The sequence below is a fragment of the Pogona vitticeps genome, chromosome 2 (genome assembly GCF_051106095.1).
Source record: "Pogona vitticeps strain Pit_001003342236 chromosome 2, PviZW2.1, whole genome shotgun sequence".
Classification (NCBI taxonomy): Eukaryota; Metazoa; Chordata; class Lepidosauria; order Squamata; family Agamidae; genus Pogona; species Pogona vitticeps.
The window spans coordinates 172,414,428-172,434,954 of NC_135784.1; the positions used below are offsets into that span (position 1 = coordinate 172,414,428).

General features: G+C 46.2%; 1 protein-coding gene across 3 annotated transcripts in view; it reads right to left on the reverse strand.

Annotated features, from left to right (window-relative positions):
- RAPGEF3 (Rap guanine nucleotide exchange factor 3) overlaps positions 1-13,922 on the reverse strand; it is an 84,938-nt gene extending 71,016 nt beyond the window's left edge. Inside the window, exons 1-2 of one of the 3 annotated variants that reach the window (XM_020779016.3) lie at positions 13,773-13,922; positions 4,764-4,982 (exon numbers count right to left, since the gene is read on the reverse strand). In XM_020779016.3, the coding sequence (XP_020634675.3) occupies positions 4,764-4,982; positions 13,773-13,838 (285 nt within the window). In that variant the 5' untranslated portion in view covers positions 13,839-13,922. Of the gene's footprint in view, positions 1-4,763; positions 4,983-5,852; positions 5,990-13,772 lie in introns of those variants that run through there. The other 2 variants (XM_072991248.2, XM_020779022.3) reach the window with 2 other exon arrangements.
- Between the last annotated feature and the right edge of the window lie 6,605 nt (positions 13,923-20,527).

Consider the following 20,527-nt stretch of genomic DNA (forward strand, 5'->3'; position numbering starts at 1 on the left):
GTTGTTGTTTTTTTCCATTTCTTGCCCACAAAACACGTGCCCTGGCCCTTAAACATTGCCACTGAAGTAGGATGACACTATTTAACAATAACCTCCTTAAGCTGGATTCATTTCACTTCATTTCTACTAGCTCTACAGAATAAATAGCCGAATTCTCCGTCATTTGTCTGATTTTGTTTATTTTAAGCAAAGCCAGTCCTACCATGAGGCAGGGTAGGGCTCTTATCTCTGGTGGCAGATGCTGAGCGATAGAGAGTAGAAAGAGCTGCGTGCAGCGTCCCATAACCCATTCATTATGTGTGATCCCTAAGCTTTCAAGCTGGCCTGGGTATAGTGAAGGATGGTGTCCTGCTAAGAGTTCCAAACTAAGACTCAACACCCCATTCGGTTAACTTCTGCTCATATAATCAACAGGGAGTGCATGGGAGAGAAATGGGCCACCTTCTCTTTTGCTTCAGGCAGCAAGGTTTGGGGATCAGCCCCAGAAAATAAGGCATTGACGTAAACCACCAACACTCTACTCCCTGCTTAATGCCTATGAGGGAAAACCAAATACAAGATGGACTGACTCCCCAAAGGAAGCCACAGAACATTTTGGAGAGCGAGCACTCCTTCCTGGGGTCACCGTAAGTCAGGGGTGACTTGATGGCACAAGACAACAACATAGCCTCCCAGAGCGGTCGACCAGACCAGATGAGCGGGATATAAATCAAATAAATAATTAAATAAACAAACAAACTAAATGCCTCATTAAGTTCTTCTCATCTCTCTGATGTCCTAATAATCAGCACCGGCCCCCAATTCTCTGGGTACCCCGTTATTTGTGTCCTTTTATTAACCCCTCCAGCTGCAGCCCACAGGTGATGAGGACAGCTGCTGTTCCAGTCATCCAGTTCCAGGCGACTTCCTTAGGGGGGTTGTCATCTCTTCCCTCCCTCCCTCCCTCCCACCCCATTTTCCTCCCTCTCTGGCTGGACAGGAGAGCCTGCCTGTCGCCAGCAATCCGGCTGAAGTGGGCAGCCAGCCAAATGTGGGGCTTCCGTTTTTTCTTCCTGGCTGTGTTTGGCTGCTCCTGTTCCCGAAGGGCCATCGCCCTTCCTTAGACCAAAGCGAACAGCCGGGAGTTTCCCTGGGGAGCCTCCTTCCTCTGGAATGTCTTCTGCAGAGGATTCTGCTGGTGCGGGTCAAGTAGACCATACGCAAGGAGGAAAGGGAACAGATCCATGAGACTATCAGCCTTTTTATATTCATTGCCCCCTGTTTTTGTCTGTGTTGCAGTTTATTTAAAGCTTTGCTATTTTATTTATTTATTTATTTATTTATTTATTTATTTATTTATTTATTTATTTATTTATTTATTTATTTATTTATTTATTTATTTATTTGATTTGATTTGATTTGATTTGATTTGATTTGATTTGATTTGTATCCTGCCCATCTGGTCTATACGACCACTCTAGGCGGCTAGTTTTTTTTAATTTAAGTTACTTTAATTTGGAGCACTTTGTTATATCAGCTCTATGCTTTATTGTATTGTGAACTGCCCAGAGTGACCACTAGTTAGATGGGCAGTATAAAAACGGAATAAATAAAATAAATAATTCATTCACTGTGGGGCCTAGGACCCCCTTTTTTAAAACCAGTTTTAAAGGACGCACAATTCTCTGTGTGCAAGCACTGTTTAAAGATCTCATCATCAAGAATGAAGAAAGCAGGAAAGCAGCCGGATCCCCATCATGCAATGATATAAAATGACTACTATATGATACCTGCCATTTGTCCAAGTTGCCATGACTTTGAGAAATGCAGCAGGCATAACACAGGAGATGGGGATTGCATCAACCCTTTTGAAGCCTTGTGCAAGGAAGCTTGTAAAGGCTGGCTTCAAACCCATCAAATGACATATTTCTGTGGTTGGAAAAGAAATGGAAGCCTCAAAAACATTGCATGCAGAGTAGGAACCAAGCTCCATAGAATACCGTAAGGCCTCCATCTTCAGCAGTCGGACACGCAGGATTGTACCCAGCCTATGCCTTTAAAACAACTTATGAGTTTCTCCCTGGCAGCTACACCACAGAAAAACACGGGGGGGGGGGGGGAGCTGTGACAATATTCCCTTTCCAACATAACTCTCCCAAAGCAGAAAAGGGTCGTCTTGTCTTTCTTTACATTAGGTCAAATGAAGACAAGTTGGGGAAATTCCTAAGAAGATTGCCTTCTTGGTAGTCACATGCCAGTTATGACAGCAAAGGCGAGGGTCTCCTTGGCTCACACATCTAGCTAGCATGGCTAATGGTAAAGGAGACTGGGACCCGTGGTCCCCAACATCTGGAGGGCCAAAATTTAGTTTAATTTGATCCATGTCTCACTGCTTTTGTACTACTGGGAAGAAGAACAAAGAATAAGAGGGAGAGAGAGAGAACATCTCTGAGCTTTCACAGAGTGCTTCTGTTTCACTCTATTCTGTCCCCGGGGACTATAAAAGAAGGCTGTTATTTCTGAAAAACCATAGCTTCCAGGCAAGCGTGGGTGCTGCTCACTCAGCCCCATTTAGAAGCAAAGTCACGGCTGTATTTATTTTTCCACTTGCCGCACCCGCCCTTCCTCCAAGGAGTTCCGAGTGCCAATTTCAGCCTCAGGACAATGCCGGGAGGGAGTTTACCGGTCTCTCTTTCTAGTGCTACTCTAGGACCAGCCACGCTCGACCCAGGGCCATCCAGAACCCATCTCCTTCCTGGCCAGTTCTTAGCAGAAAAGGCCCTACAAACAGGAATTTTACAGCCAGTCCCTTTCTTCTCTATTAAATCTTCAGTCAACTGCAAGATGCCCTGCCAATAAAAGGATCTACTGCTTATTAAGGGCTAACACAAGAAACAATGAGATCAGAGAGGCGCACGGAGGAGGTTTTCTAGGCAGCTGACCATGGGTGGTGAGTGGCGGAGCTGCTGTCTCCCCTTCCTCTGCCACCAACCCAAATCCCTGCCCCACACAGGAGGCAGCATTCAGTCCAAACAGTTCCCCATATGCCACCGCTGCTGCTGCTGCTGAAAAAGGGAAATATTCTGACACCTGACCCCACAAGGTCCTCTTTGATGGACGCGCAATGGGAAGGACATCCAGATGAAATCACTATGGGATAGAAACAGAACAGCTGCCAACCCACCCGTCTCTTCCTTCTCCAGATGTCAAATGCAGGGAAGCGCAGGAAGGTCCTGTTGCCTCCAACAGGGAGGAACGGTGCCTTCTTTTCTCATGGGTGTGTGACAAGGCAGTGCCTTGGGGTACAGCTGTGGGGATGTGGGGGACAGCTCCTGGGATGAAAACTGCCAAAATGGGTTTGTTGATATGAATCAACATCGTCCCCGGCAGGTTTTGGACTCCCTTTGGAGGTATGGCTATCGCGATGTGCACCCCACCCTTTGCAATTCATCACGACACCTCTGCTGAGATTAGTATCAACCTTTCGCCTGCCCGGAAAAGCCACCCATAAAAATAAAGGAGAGGAATGAGACAGACACCAATAATACATTTTTCTAGGAAACTGGAAGGGGAGAGTGAGTTGCAGAAGTATCGATGGGTTAAACAGGGCAAAACAGGCAAATGTTTAGACTCTAAAAGAGAGATGGCCATGAACCCCCGTTTTGGTGGTTCGTGTTGGCTTGGGTTTTGTCCGAACAGGCGTTCAGCACTTCGCAGCCCCATCTCTCCTGAGGGAGACCCACTCAGAGGCAGTGCCCTTCTCTCTCCTTTGGGCACTCTGAGTGGGCGCCCGCTGGATGAGGCAGGGCTGGGAAGCGCCAAGCCCTTGTTCGAATGAGAAACGGCAGTAGGGCCAGTCCATACTGTCACCTTTGGAAGTCTCCTGCTCCATGCTCTGAGTGAGCCCCAAGGTGCTGACCACAATGTCTTACCTTGATGTCCCCAGTGGGCAGAACACACCTGAGAATAGGGTGAGAATCCGGATGCCAAGGCTGTTAAGGACAGGACCTTTTGGAGGTCATTGACTCTCAGGGTCATCATAACTTGGAAGGGATTTGACCGTGCATAGCCACTTGAGCCCATATAGCCCACAAGGAGAAGCCTGAACTACGAGGATGAGCCCATGCCCAGACCAGCGGGTGGATTAGGAGAACTGTAGACCCCAAAAGTAGCTTTCCTAGGCTCTGCTATGGGGGATAAACTGGGATAACCCGGAGCTCCTTATGGGAAGGCAAAAGGCAAACATGACAAAACAAACAAAGAGCATGTGTGTCTCAGCGTAGACCATTTGCCTCATCCTGGAAATGAAAACACCAAACAAACAAAGCCGAACCAGCATGACCACAACTCCTACCGAGAGAACAACAACACAAAGAAGGCTGAAGAGAACTGAAAGTCCAGAGGGAGATGCAGGATGCTGTCCCAGGACATGCCTGAGTGCTCTCGTTCGCTCGCCCTGGGCTCGGCAAGACATGCGTGCACAGATTCTGCTTAAGGGAAAAGGCTTCACGTCCTCTGTAGAGCCAAGAACATGCTGATCCCCTGCCCGGCTCGTGTCCTTGCTCCCAGCCCTATCAGGTTGACTCCCAGCAGCTGGCTTGCAAAACCAGCTCCGGCACAATAATAAATGTTGCCGCTTGTCCTGGCTGAACAGCAGGCTTTCCCAAACTCAGAAGGTGTCTCTCGGCCACTCAAATTCCCTCGCCTGCCTAGAAAAGCCACCCATGGGGGGGGGGAGAAGCACCACCCGGGCTCCCCAATAACCGCAGCACCTCCTTACTCACCCATCGGATACCCTGGATCCTGGGAGCACTGCTGCCCACCTGCCCCTCCAGCTGGATCTGGTAGCTGCAGCTGCGGAACAGGTGCATCTTCTTCCAAATCACCTCCAGCAGGCGCCTGTCAGGGACTGGGTCCTGGAGGCCCCCGGAGAACTGGGGCAAGCTGGAAGGGTCCCCAAGCAGGAGCTCCACATGCCACCTTCCTTGCCCACCTCGGGCCACCTGGGGGAGTGAGAAAAAGAAAGCGGTGGGATACAAAGGCAGCTACAGCTCCTTCTCTGATCCTGCCTTCTATCAGCACTATGAGAAGTTCATGCTTACAATTGCAATCCTACAGAATTATACAGTACAATACATAATACTACTGAACAATTAATATAGTCATAGCAATATTGGAAATGGGGATTATAATATTTCTACACACAGAATGCTTAACGTTTATAGCCATTTAAGATGGTTGAAAGCACTTTGCCTACGCTCACCACACACTCCTTAAGAGCAATCCTGAAAGGCACTTCAAAAGCATTTGCTCCTGGGTGGAAGGTGAACTGAAGGAAATCGCAGCTTGCATGTATTCCACTTTATCGCTGCTTTTTCATCATGCCTTCCCACCCACCACTGTTTGGGTTTTTTTGTAACATCAAGCCTGGAGAAATGCTCTGGGATCTTGAGAACCGGGGGCCATTCTTATGCCTTTTTGGTTGGCTTGAGGAAGAGGTGGCCATTAAATGGGATCAGGGGTCTTGCCGGAGGGCCCCCCCCCCCCGGCCTTGGGATGTCAGAGGTGAGATCTGAAGCGGGGGAATTCCGGAGTCCCGGCTCGCTGTCGCGCTCGCTCCGGGGCGCTCGCCTTTCACAGAATCGCACTGGTAGGTCCCATAGGTTGCGTTGGGGAGCCCACAGACCTCTGGTCGCTCCTGCCTCCATTCCCTGAGGGTCCCGTCCAGTTCACTCCTTTGCCCCAGCTCGGCGCCCATCCTGGGCAGCCTCCCGCGCCTACAGCGGAGGCGGTGTGTGGAAAAGCCGGGGGCGCCCCATGGATCCGATCGCTAAATACAGGCAGAAAAGTCAGGTCGGAACCCACCCACTCACCTTCATGTCCCGCTCCTCCGCCCCATGGAGAGAAATCAGCACAGGGAGGCGAGGAGGAGGGAGCAGCAAACCTTCTGTGCAGCCTTGGCTGGGAAGCGGTCGGGGGAGAAAGGGGGGGCTTCGAGGCTCTCAGGACACGAGGTGGGCGGGACCCTCCGGCAGGGAAGGCACCCAAGCGAGCCCCGCAGGTCCCATGTGCTGGATCGCGTTAAGAGTCGGTGCGCGCCCGAGGCGACAGCATGGGTCGGCGCGGCGCCCCTCCCGCCCGCCGGCTGGCACCGGGAACAAGGAGCCGCCGCCGCCGCCGCCACCACCAGGATCTTGCGCTCGGCTTCCTAGTGACACTCACACACACACACACGCACATGCACGCACGGTGCCCAGAAGACAGACGGAGAGCGAGAGAAGGCGCGCGCGCACGCCCGCCCGCCCGCGCGCTCGTCCCAGCTCCTGCACCTTTCCCTCTTCTGGGAGCACCGGCCGGAAAAGCGCCGCCGGGAGAGCGAGTTGGCCCGGCGCCCGGGAAGCTGGAAAAGCTTCGCGGGGGGGGGGGGAGGAGGCGCGGCCACGCCCCCTTGCTCGGAGCCGCCACCGCCGCGGAGAGAGCGCGCGCAAGTGCCGCGGTTCTGGTCGAGCAAGTCTGGCGGAGTTCAAAGCGCTCCTTCGGCGGGTCGGCTGGTTCGCCGTAGGTCGCCTGCAGGCGGCAGCCCCCAGGAGGTTGGGAGGGGGGCGCCGGAGGGGGAAGGGAAGGAGGGAGCAAAGGCGCCTTCTTGCAAAAGCGAAACGCCTCAGCCCAGACCTCCCGACGCTTCCCGTCTTTCTTTTGGTTCAGGTTTATTTCCCCCCCCCCTCCCCGCTGGCATTTGCAACTTCGCTGTTGGAAGAGGAGGGCCGCCTTTTGTTTGCATTCTTCGTCCCGGCTGCCTTCGAAAGTCTCCCGACCCGTATCTAAGGGCCACTGCCTCGTTTAGGCACAAAAGAAATAAGCGACGACTCCGAGCCTCCGATTATGAGGGGAGCGCGAAATACATTTCAAAAGCAACCGTTGCATTTCGGTTTTACCAGGCGGTGAGAATTAACACCTTGTCTTGCCTTCCTGTGGCAATGCTGTGGGACCTCTTCGGTTTTGTGCAGCTCTTGATCCCACCTGGCTAAGATCTGCTTCAGAAATTGCCGCTAACGTGCAGTTTTAATTTTACTTCTTTTAAACAATGGTAAAGCATCCTTTTCCAGGCCTAAGGCACCTGAAGGCTATATTTAAAAAAAACCAAAAAAAAAAAAAAACACTACCAGATCTGACTTAGACTAAGTCAAACCATTGTTCCATCTACCTCAGTACTGCCAAGAATGGGGACCCATTCACAAATCACCACATTCGTTATTTCAATAAAGGGTGGCCCGTGTTTACTCCATAATTCTGGTCTCGGGTCATTATTCTGGGGTAATGGAGCAATAGGATGTGGCCATTTGTGATCTGCCCATATGTAAAAAAAAGATCATACATGGAAATCTGCACCTTCTAATCCAAACCAAATATGCTGAGAACATGGACTTGATCGATGAAAACTCACAACATTTTGTTTTGTTTTGTTTCTTATCTGATACACTTGCACAGACCAATATGGCTGCCACTTCAGAAACTACAGATTGACACATGCAGGTCAACAAAACAAATCCAACCCAAATCCATGAGAAAATGTTATATTTCTTGTCCTCGCAGCTGCAAAGAAGGGATGTGTGTAAATAACTTGAAAATTAGTCCCTAACTTGAGATGTGTGATTTTACTTAACAGTAGCTTAGTTTTTCTCTCTGGTTTTCTGCTTGGCTTTTACATCGTATTTCAGTTCCTTGAATAAATTGCCCCATTTTGGAGTTAGACACAAAATAAAATGTAACACTCCATTACCTCTTTGTCTGCTTCACATGCCATGTTTCCCTCCTCATACCTTCACTTACCTTTCTGCTAAAACAACACACAAAATATCTTTACTTCTAGCTGTCATCATCCTTCTTAGCTTACCACACTACCTGTAGCTTCTCTGGTGTTAAGCAGGATAAAACTCCCAACAGTTGTTGACATTAATTTATGCATAGTTGTTTTCTATAGAACATTTACTTCACATTGAATTTGCTGCCATTTTTAAAAGCCAGTGTAGGAGAAAGCCAGAGATGGGAAATATTACTTAGGAGAAAGCCAAGTCACAAGTTGAATGAATGGAAAAAAAATTCCAGTTCAGTCACTTGTATGGCTTTAATCAGACTTGACGGTAGGCCCCATGATTCCAGTCCCCATCCTGATGATTTCCCTCAGACCTAAAGCCCTTTTAGTGATAAGAGTAATAGCACCTGATTGTACTGGCTTGTATTATTTGGTTTAGTGAAGTTCCATGACATCATAATGCAACAGATGATACACCACTGCGTCTGTCATGGTGGTATCTGGTATAGTTGACCAGGATGGATAAGGATACCACGAGGCATAGTGAGGTGCTCTTCTAAAGAGTAGGTATGGGTTATTCTTAAAAAGGAATACACTGCTATTTGCTTTTATTGTAATTGTATTTTTTTACTACCAGGGATTGGAAGCGACGGTTATGGGATTTTCTCCTTCATGTATCAAAACAACATGACTGCCTTTACTGTATATCATCAAGGACACAGGTTCTGCAGTTCTGCCTCAGACAGCAAAACATTTTAGGCTACGCCTCACGTAGACTCAGGTGGTACCATTTACAGAAGCAGTTATTTAAAGACAGAGGCTGAAGCAGACAGAGTGGGAAGCAGAAAAGATTTGCAAATAAACCAATTTGTGGCATACATTGGTTTGGTTTGTATGGTTTGGTTTGCATGTGGCATACAAACCAAAGGTTTACAAGTACAGTAAACCAATTTGTGGCATACATTTATTTATTGACCTAAGCCTCCCCCAAAAGGGATGTGGTGGCGCTGCGGGTTAAACCAGAGAAGCCTCTGTGCTGCAACACCAGAAGACCAGCAGTCGTAAGATCGAATCCATGCGGCGGAGTGAGCTCCCATCGCTTGTCCCAGCTCCTGCCAACCTAGCCATTCAAAAGCATGTAAAAATGCAAGTAGATAAATAGGTACCACCATGGTGGGAAGGTAACAGCGTTCCCTGTCTAGGCGCGCTGGAAACGGGGATGAGCACACACCCCCTGAGTGATCATGATTGGACTAGGTGTCAAGGGGAACCTTTACCTTTAAGCCTCCCCTGCATCCACACACAAAAAGTATCTGTGGCTATGACAGTATAAAATTTGCAAAGGGGATTTTTTTTAAAAAAATGGAAATTTCATGCAGCTCCAATGTCACTACTATTGAATTAAATGCACTACATTTTACACAGCAGAAAAGAGTATTTATCTTAAAGCCAGCCTTTACCTGGCTTTAATGCCTTCATTCTCAGTGGGAATAATGGGAGTTGTGGTATAATACAACTAGATTCATGCCAGACTTTTTCAAGCAAATATAAATTGCTGACTTGCCTGCAAGCAAAGTCACAGCAACACCCAGAGCTCCAAAGAATCTTGTTTGGTTACTTAAGCGCAGAGGAAACAAACCAGACTTATCAAAGAGCCGTTATCATTAATCAGTCACTAGATTCAGGTCAGCAACTGAAGAACTTTCACAAACAAACTGCAATCTCATTAAATCTGATAGATTCAGTGCTAAAAAACCCAGCTGAAACTTGAGTTCTATGAACTGGTAAAGCCTTTGCCGCTGGGAGTGGGGGCAATCCTAAGTGGAGAGTCCATTGCTATAAAGTGGATTACCCAACAAATTCAATGTTTTTAGAACTACAGTTGGAAACAGGATCTGCATTTGGGAGTGGAGAATGTGCAATCGGAAAAATGATGCCTATATGCGGTTGGGGGGAAAATGGGGTAGTGGAGATAGGATGGTGCACTCAAGACTGAGAAAAGCATAAGGGTACAGAAGTCATGGGTAAAGTGCTATAAGTATTATGTACTAGGGGCAGAGGAGGACTAGAATTCAAGACATATCCATTTGGCAGCACACATTTAACAAGCCAGCTAGAATAAATAAAGGAATCATCAATGTATAGTAGAGCTTAGGAAATTTTGTTCTTTAAACCACAATTCCCAAAATTTCTCAGCCAGTCTGATTCTTGGCTGTGGCTCCATTTTCCCAGCTAATTCCCCATTCAGTAGATGAGAATTCCTGGCTGCAGTGTAGAAATCATTGTGGATGCAAGGTGTCAGCAAAGATAAAGCAGGCAGTGTATTGGTCTGGTTGCAGTCCCTTTTTCAGCATGAGGTGCCTGGTGGGGCATTGTGGCAACTGGGAAATCTGCTTTTTAAAACCCCAAATGAGACAATATACCCCAGATCCTGAAGCAGGAGCACGTGCCAGTGATTTGAGGTGAATTCACCAGAATGAACGAGTAAATTGACCAATTACACAGTCAAGCACCAGGTTTCATAAGCGATCTGGGAGAGCCTTTATTTAGATCTGGCTCTCTCCAGTTTCTCACTGGTATAAATGAGAACAAGGAGATCGAAAGAGGAGATTATGATGACAGCGTTGGCACCAACAGCAACTCAACCTCTTTGAAGTTTCTGCAATGGTGGCAGCAAGGAAAGGGCATGGAAGGGGGTGCAGGGTCTGCATTCACCACCACCACCACCACCACCCCTTCTAAATGCTGGGCAACTGGATTCATAGCTCATGCCCTGCATTCCTCCCATCATTTCCTTAACTTGGTCAATGTACTGTTTCGTCTTGGCTATGTCATCCAAAATTTGTCACTACCTCACTATTTTTTTTTAAACTTTACTAGATAGTTTGTACATCTGCTAGCTGTGCTATGGCAGGATCAAAACATTCACAGATCTGATTTATTGGAAAAAATTCTGAGAAAACACCTTGTATGAGCTGTTTTTCTGCCTTTCACCATCAGTGGCTCTCCAGTTTGTCAGGCAAGGGACTTTCTCATGGCTTACTATCACACCAGACTCTCAGCGATGAGGGAGCCTTCAACCCCTGGACCAAAACCAGTCCAAAAGAGATTTCCCCATCTGGTCAATAGAGATCTGCAGATAAGCATCACCCACTCTATGAGGCCCTGCCCCTCCACGAAGCCCCACCCATGGGAGCTACCCTGAAGGGAATCCCTTTGGCCACTGATCATAGTCAGCGTGATTCCATTCCTGGTTTTGCTGCTCCCCCTTCCGTACACAGGAAAGACAAAGAAGGAGCAAAGATGACCATACTGTCAGGTGGCATTTGCAGGTGAAGCCCCACTGGAGGATGGGCTCAGGCATCACCTGAGCCTGTGTCGGGCCTCTTCACCTTTTCCTGCCCAGAATGGAAAGAGCAAAAGCAAGGACATTCATAGGGTGAGAGCTGACAGCTGCAAAGGCACTCTCCTGATCACACTAGAGAGGGTTGCTTTAATTGGAGTGATCTCCTGTAAAGTGCCCTTCCACCAGCCCAGTCCCAACAAGTAACAGCCCTCCAACTGAACTGAAAACCTCTAGCTTGGGCACGGAGTGGGGCTGGGCTGTAGCGCATTTCCCTGTGCATCATGTGATCATTAGGGAAATAGATTGCACCAGATTGCTCCCCGAGTGGTACAAAATGAGATCTATTTTCCCATAGGACCACATGCTTAGTAAGTATCTGCAAGTGGGAGGTGCAAAAATTTCACTCTTCTCCCCCCTTTTTTTGTTTATGTTTGGGGAAGTGGGGACCCAAGGTAGCTTCCTAGCCAAAGCACTGGGTGAAATCTGTCTACCTGCTGCTGTATGAGCGAATGGCGTCAGGGGCATGGCTGTTCCCTTGAGGTCATCCAGTCCAACCTGATAATGTTTTCCCAGTCGGACCTGTCAATCAAACCTGGAACCTTGTGCATATTAAGTCTGCACAGTCCCTTACTGAATACAATCCCAGCCATTGCAGGAATCTCATGTAGTAAATCTCCATCCCCTTAGGGGGATGAGAGAGCTCAGTGCCTTTGTATTAGATCCAGGTTTGATATTGAAGCCCAGTCCTGATATCACTCAGCTATGACTCTTCCTCCAAGACTTCCCGAGATGGGAACAATTACCTTCCCCCAACCCCACTACACTTCCTCGAACACATCACCTGAGCATGGCCATTGGCACTGTCATCTGAAAAAGTAACTTTTCCCACCTCTTCCTACATAGGGGGAGTGAAAGTGCCAAATCCTAACCACTGGTTGATCCTAGTATTAGAACAGCACCATAAATATTAGAAGTTGTGTAAGTTCCGAGAAGAACGCAATGGACTTTATCCTTAGAGCATCATCAGGTAAGTGGTCTGCAAGTAATTTCTACTGGCTTTTATGAGAGCTTCCCACCTGCCACAGGAAGAAACTAGTTAACTCTTCAGGGTTCAGGTGACAAGCTGCAGTTGCTTGAGGGTAGGGGGAAGGAACCATTCAGAACACACTTCAGGTCCTTGGTCACCATTTCTTTAAAGAAAGGGTGATGTCTGTAGACTGAGCCCCTGTTGGGATGCCAAAGGTCCCAGGTTTAATCCCTCCCACCTGATAAAGCTGAGAAAGATGTCACCTGAAAGCTGGGATAGCTTCTGCCAGTCAGTGTGATAGACCAAGGGTTCCCAACCCTTGGCTCTCCAAATGTTTTGGATTTTGTTCCCTGACCACTGACCCTACTGGCCAGTGCTTCTGTGAACTGAAATCCAGCCTCTTCTTCAGGATCACGGTTGCAAAACCTTAGTGGTAATTAATAGGGAGCATATTTTCTTACAAAAAAATGGGGAAGGGGGTACATATTTGGAAAAGCCCAACTGTGCTCTCTAGTGGCCAAGAAAATTTCTAAAGAATGGGGGGGAAAGAATTTGGAAATGGGGGGGCAGGGGTGATGGGGGGCACTGAAAACACAGGAAAATTGCCCATACCCCAGAGGGTACAATGGAACTGTTTGGGCATGTTAACAAATATATAATTGGGGGTGAGGTGCTGGAGGGCCCTGGGGGCTGGAGAGGGCCACATGCTGATCAACCCTTTCACAAAGGCAACTTTTATGCATTTAAGCCACACTTAAATGACCTAGTGTTCTGGAACCCATCCAGAACTTGGAAATTTTCCTTTTGTGGGGATAAAGTTCCCAGAATCCTTTTTTGGGGGAGCACCCTTAGGAACTGCAGTTAAGAGAGGAGGGATAAACTTGGCATGTTTATTTTAGTGGTATGTGCTGATTTCATGCTGCAGATTTCAAAGAGGCTGTCAAATCTACTACTCTAACTTGCTGTCAGATGATGTATGGGAATGTGTAGGGTCAACACATAGACCCTGTGTCCTACAAAAGAACAGCCCTATGGAAAGGGATGATGTCACCAGCAAATCTCTTGCCTCCCCGATGTTGTTTTGGGTGCTCCATCACTGGTGGTTTTCAAGAAAAGATTGGACAGCCATCTGTCCAGGATGGTATGAGGTCCAGGATGGCAGGAGGTCTCCTGCCTTGGGCAGGAGGTTGGACTAGAAGACCTCCAAGGTCCCTTCCAACCCTATGATGATTCTTTGAAATCTAGGATTTCTGGAGTCTGGGGGGTAGAGCTGGTGGATGCAGTTGGCATGTGCGTGTAGAATTTTAGTTGGCTGGTTTTGAAGAGTTTCATGGAATTTGAAAATCTAAGGATAAAAAGAATTTAAGATTTTAATACCTTATATGGAAGGGGAAAGTAAAACTGGCAGGCCTTCCCATCCCTAGTCCTAGTCCACAGGAAAAGACCAGTATTCATACTGCATCCAGAGAAGGCAAGAGAGATGGGACCAGATCCAAAAAGGCCTCTCATTTTTCAGGACTTGGAGAATTGCTGGAGAAAGCTTTCCCAAAGGTCTTCGGGCGGGGAGCAATTCCAAATTGTTAGGAGGAAAAGGAACCCAGACTTACCTGTAGAACAGGCTGGGATTCCATCAGAAGGGCTGGCTGCCTTTCTGCAAGGAAAGGGCTGTACATGCGTATGTGGGATCCTGGAGGAAGTGGTGCAATGCCCTGCCCTGATTATCCCTCCTCCTTAAAGGCCAGTCTCCTGGCTTTGCAAGAGTTGACAGAGGGCAAAGGGTCAGCTCAGAAGAGCAGCAGATTCCCAGGAGGGGGAGGGGAAAATCAGGCTCCAGTGGCGAAAGAAAGAAAGAAAGAAAGAAAGAAAGAAAGAAAGAAAGAAAGAAAGAAAGAAAGAAAGAAAGAAAGAAAGAAATGATGGAAGGAAGGAAGGAGGGATCGAAGAAAGAAAGAAAGAAAGAAAGAAAGAAAGAAAGAAAGAAAGAAAGAAAGAAAGAAAGAAAGAAAGAAAGAAAGAAAGAAATGATGGAAGGAAGGAAGGAGGGATCGAAGAAAGAAAGAAAGAAAGAAAGAAAGAAAGAAAGAAAGAAAGAAAGAAAGAAAGAAAGAAAGAAAGAAAGAAAAGGAGGAACCCCCAGAGGAGTAGTGGTGTTAGCCTCTTGGCAGCCAAAAGAGCAACAACAGAAATATTGTGGTCCCTTAAAGATCAACAAGTGTTCTTTGGCATAAGGATTTGATGGAAGCAGCCCTTGTATCTAAGTACATGGGCTACAGTCCATGAACACTTATACCAAAGACAAACCCAAACAAGCTAGTGTTTAAGATGCCTTCTGATCCTTTGGGTTTGCATACGTGTGTGTGTGTGTGTGTTGTTTTTTCAAGAGGTGCAACAGAAGAACCACTTGCCTTAAAAATCACCCGTTCATCATGAAGTGCAGGAAATGTGATCCCCAGCAGGCAGATACATACAGACCAAAGGAGCTGAAAAAGATCACTGTCGGTGCATGGAGGAGAAGGAGGAGGAAGGGTGCATGGAGGGGGGGGGTAGAGTCACGCACGTATGTGCAGGTATCTTAGAGGGAATCTTGTGGCTAGTAAATGACACCAGCCTCCGCAAAGCATTGGAGGTGATTGATGGGGCTCCGAGGTTGACTTACAGTAATTCTTGTGTTTGGCCACATTGTTTCATATTGTATTCTTTGTTCTATATAGGCGATGTATATACAGTTGTTTTACTGCATGTTTTACTGCATGTTTCCTAAAGTGGAGCTACACTGATGGGAAATCAGGGCAAAAAGACACATTAGTTGTGCTTATTTTTGGCTACGTAGCCCTCGGCAGTATCCTTACAAGTGGATCAGGGGCTGATGTGTGTGTTTTTGGAGTGGGCATGAATACAAACTTCAAAATGCCTGGCAGAAATCCCATCACCAAGGGAAAAAATCAGGACACCACACAAATACAGGAACAGGTGATCCCTTTATTGGACCATTAAGGAAATAAAACAAACAAACAAACAAATAAGAAAGCAAACTTTCAATGATAATTCGTCTTCCTCAGGCTGTGCCCCATCTTCTTGTGGGTGGTTCCAAAATTATATGCTTTTATTAAAGTCTCAAAGTCTGATGACTGATGTAGAGGCCAGCTTTAGCTACTTGGATGGAAATAGTTGCAGTCTGCAAGGGGCGTGTGGGGCAAGGGTGGGGCTCCAAACCCCTCCCCGGACAGTGTTCTGGAATTTATCACCCACTTCTTAAACAAAGGGAAACCAAGTACTCTGAACCGCCCCCCCCCCTTGTTGCCTTGCTTAGTCAGGGACTAGCATTCAGTCCTGAAATGTGGTTGAGATGCCATGGCTAAGCTTTGTGGGCATGTGAAATAAGGATGAAGGCAGTGTTTCAATGCCAGTGCAAAGCGCTTTAGAGTCCTCACTGAGAGGGCTAGAGGTTGGTCCTATCTAGAGTTGACAGTTTGGTTTTCTAGACCATGGTTTCAAGAAGACTAAATTCTAGAGTGTCTCTTACTTGTTTCTTTCCATCGAAGAAGAAGAAGAAGAAGAAGAAGAAGAAGAAGAAGAAGAAGAAGAAGAAGAAGAAGAAGAAGAAGAAGAAGAAGAAGAAGAAGAAGAAGAAGAAGAAGAAGAAGAAGAAGAAGAATTAAAAAGCTGGGGAACACGTAAGAAAGCTGCTATGAATACTTAAAAAAAAAAAAGAGTGCCCTGGCAGAGTTGATGGTCAGATGGAACCCCCATGTTCAAACCAGGTCAGGTTTATTTATATGCCTGCTTCCTGCAATTCTTGCATTCAAAGTGGCTTCACAGTATGCATGAAAACAAGAATATTCCATGACTGTCTACCAAGAGGTCGCCTTCTTCCTTAGCTTGTAGTTCAAAAACAACAGAAAGTCCTCTGCCCCTTAAAGGCGAACAAATTTGGGATGGTGTAAATAGGTCATGAATGCATATGCCACAATGAACGTGTCAGGCTTTCAGGCACCACCGGGCTGTGTTTTCTTTCATAACCATTCCAGTTCGTTGCAAAATACCTCTCAGCATCTGATGCAGGCATGTCTCAAGGGAGGGAAGGGAACATCAGGGGAAAGTTACTATGTCCATGCACTGCTTTAGGGGCAACTGATAATGCATTCTTTGGATACCAGACCAGGTACACCAGGGGTGGGCAACAAGCAGCCCTGTAGAGATTGCTGGACCATAGCTCTCATCACTCTTTACCACTAGGTAGGATAGCTAGGCCTGATGGAAGCTGTAGTCTAACAACATCCAAAGATTGCCCACCCCAGTGGTGCCTCAACGTACGAACTTAATTAATTCAGGAAGATGGCCATAACTCGAAATGGTCGCAAGTCGAAGCACCATTAGGAATGCAATGAAATGCAATTAATCCGTTTCGGCCGAGGGAAAAAAATCACCACCACCCCCCCAAAAAAATTACTGCAAGACCAGTTGAAAATGCGATTAATCCCTTCCAGCCAAAGGGGGGGGGGGGAGAAAAGCAATCAACCGTGCAAGATCCATTGCAAATGCAAACAAGAGAAAGCAAAAAGCAATCAAGTGTACAAGACCTAATACAAAGAAAAGAAACCAAAAACCAATCAACTGTGCAAGATCCATTAGAAATGCAAAAATGAGAAAGCAAAAAGCAATCAAGCAGATCATGCAAGATTGGAAATGGGGGGACTAAAAAGCAAACAAACTCTCCAAGACCCATTGGAAATGGGGGAGAACCAACAAACAAACAAACAAAAAACCCCAAGACCCATCACAGCACAGAAACGTAACCCCCCCAGCCCCAAACCATGCTGCAAAAACACCCAAAACAGTTTTTAAAAAGCAGAAAACAGTATCTTATCTTACCAGGCAGCCCGAAGCCTCCCTGCAAACACACACACACGCTCAGAAGCAGAAGCCAGGCAGTCCTAAGCCACCTCCGACGCACACTCTCTAACTGCCGGGGCGAAAGAGCTACAAAGAAGCAGCCTCGTCGCCACCTACAGTTAGCAATTTGAATTTCCTGCCTTTTCCCCTGCCTTCTTCTGTTTGTAAGTGGAAGCTCCGGCCACAAGTCGAAGCAAAATTTTGCGACTGGAGCCAGTTGTAACTCAAAATGGTCATAAGTAGGGACATTTGTAAGTCAAGGCAACACTAGACCTTTTGGCCTGAGCCAACAGAGCTTTTCCTAATTTCTTATGTAAAACATTCATTCATTCATTCATTCAGTTTGTGTCCTGCTCCCATTAGTGTCACTACACTACTCTGGGCGGGTTACAACACATATAATAGAAACAAAAAATGCAAACATTGAAAACAGCAACAATAACCCTTAAAAAAAAACAGATGCCACCAACGAATCATATAAACTAAGAGCGGACAGAGAAAAAGAGAGGAGGGAAGAAGAAGAGGGGAAAGAAAAAGGGTGGGGAAGGTAGTCAGCTGGAGTTGGTGTGGAAAACATTACCATCAGATTTTCCACATCATTTGCTCAAACTCCCGTTGGCTACAGCGTGATAGCAGCTACAACAACCTAGGGTCCCCAGATGTTCTTGGACTACAATTCCCAAAAATCCTGGCCAGCACAGCTGGTAGTGAAGGCTTCTGGGAACTGTAGTCCAAGAACATCCGGGTTACCCAAGGTTGGGAACCATTGAGCTAGAAGGTTGAACTGGGACTTGGAGGGATATGGAGGTTTATCTGCCCACCCAGCAATGCATTTGAGTTCACCAAATCAAAGCCACAGGACTTCCTGATAAGGAGGGATCATGCCAACCTCTGCCACCACTGCCACCCTCAGGCTTCCCAGAGTTTAGTTGTATTTTTTCAGCAGCTGGAGGAAAAATGGATTTTTTTTCTCCCTAGGAAATGCATATTATTTATTTCAAGCTGCCCTTCTTGTAATACAAAGTGTTTGGGTTCACCTGAACTGCAGATTTCTGAGCCAGCCGTAAACTGGCACTGCTGGACTGGAGAAAAGAGAACGGAACAACAACCCCAGCTGATTTCGTGTTACTGCCCCATTAAACAGTAATTCCCCCCCCCCCATCACCTCCAATTTCAAATCCAGGTACTGCCCCTGTGGTATGCTTTATCTTACACTGATCAGGTTATTTAACTGGCGTTTGTTATCTGTGCCTGAATAATAATTAATTGTCTCATATATGCATTGACGTACACACAGGTAATTGTGCACATGCCAAAGTATTGAGCCTTGTGGCGCAGTGAGTTAAACTGCTGAACTGCAGCCAAACTCTGTTCATAATCTGGGGTTCTAAATACAGTAGCCCACTCAACCCCTTCCATCCTTCTGAAGTCGATAAAACGAGTACTCAGCTGTCCTCATGTGTAGCCTGCATGATTAACTTGTAAACCACCCAGAAAGTGCTTTAAGTGCTATATAAGCAGTATATAAGCAGTATGCTTAGCTTTGCTTTTTATACTTCCTATTCCAAGCTGTGAGAAGTTTCAGAAATTGCAGGACTTAAGGGCTTGGATACACCTGGAAAAATACATTGTGTTTGAATCAGGTTTGGCGTGTTTGAAATTGAGTTTTAAAATTCTGACCATATGACAGACAGGGGAAGTGTGGATGTCCCCACCCCCACCAGAAAGCATGGTGTGTGTTTTTTTGTTGGAAAGTGAGGGTTTTTTTTTTTACTCTGCTGCAAGAGGATTGTTTATTTTAAATCACTTGCAAAAGTGATTTATTTTTGAATCATTGTGGCATATAGGAAGGCCTTTGTTGGTGTAAATTGTATCTGTAGGGTTTGTCAAGTAATGGATGTCAAGATCACAGGTTTCAGGCTGCAGCAAATCCTTGTAGTACAGTGTGAAAGAGCCAGCAGAGGAAGAAAGGTTGGGTGGGGAAAAATGCTCCCTCTATTGCACGCCTAGAAGCTGCTGATCTTGTCAGTTTCTCTTTACCACTCACTGGTCTGCTTTCCCTCCCCCAACGTCCGCTTCTGGTTCCTTTGCTCCTTCTGTGTGTCTGTTTCCATGCATGTGTGTCGGGTTGCAGAGAAAGCTTGAAGTCAGATCTGTTTTAATTTCTTTTTCTATCTGCCATACTAAGCTAGCACTACTTCAGATTGCAAGAAATATTAATTTCTAAATTCAATTAAAAAAACCACACACAGCTGCAGCAGCTAGTGGCTGTGAGAGGCAGCCAGGATGAAGGCAGGTGAAGGACAGCATCTCAAATACAACTATTCTAAATGCCTTTGTAGCCCCTCCTTTCAGTGGATACACAACACAGTAAGTGTAAAAACGGTACGTTTTCCCAAGAGGACACACACACCGACCTAAAAAACATGTGACTACAATGTAACTTCAAAGCGATTTCAAAAACTGATCCATCTCCTTATTTATTTTCATAGTGAAACTATGCCATTATTTGGGTTTCCAGTCTTCAAAACAAATGGGAAATATAGCTAATGGAAATTGTACCCTGTTTCCCCAAAAATAAGACCTAACATGAAAATACGCCCTAGTATGATTTTTCAGGATGCTTGTAATTTAAGCCCTACTCCAAAAATAAGCCCTAGTTAAGTGAAACGCCACCCTCCACCATTGTGCAGCAACCAGAAGAAGATAACATGACTGTATTTGAATAAATGTAGATTGTTGTACATGGGGAAAAAAATAAAACATCCCCTGAAAATAAGCCCTACTGCATTTTTGGAGCAAAAATTAATATAAGACCCTGTCTTATTTTCAGAGAAACACAGTGCTCTAGCAACATCTTCAATCAATCAATCAATCGATCAATCAATCAATCGATCAATCAATCAATCAATCAATCAATCAATCAATCAATCAATCAATCAATCAATTAGGAAAGTAACAATAGCAAGGCTAGCCTGGTTTTCCCTGAAGTCAGATGGCAGTTTATTTCAATGACAGCATTTTCCAGACATTGGTGTTTCCATGATTGTCTTTGTCATCTTCCTCTATCCTTCCCCATGAACACCATCCCAGCAGTGGCATAGAGGTATAATGCTGCCTGGCTGCATATCAGTGGGTTCAGAAAGCAACATTGAGAGGAGTTCTTTTTCTCTTGCTGGAGGGCATGAGAGAAGAAAATGTAAGCGCTTGAGTTAAACTGAATTCTGCATTAGGGAAAATTCTGAAATCAGAAAATCTGCCTGTAAAAAACACACCTCTAAGAAGACCAAAAAGCTTTCCACATTAGAGGCTCAAAGCAATTACTGTTGATTCTGACCTGAGATGGCTGAGCATCATTAGTCATCCATAGGCCATTTGGAGAGTGTTAAGATGGCAGCAGAGGAAACCACGTTCAATGGAATCAAACCACACTGGTCTTTGTTAATGTACTGACCACACTGCTTTATAT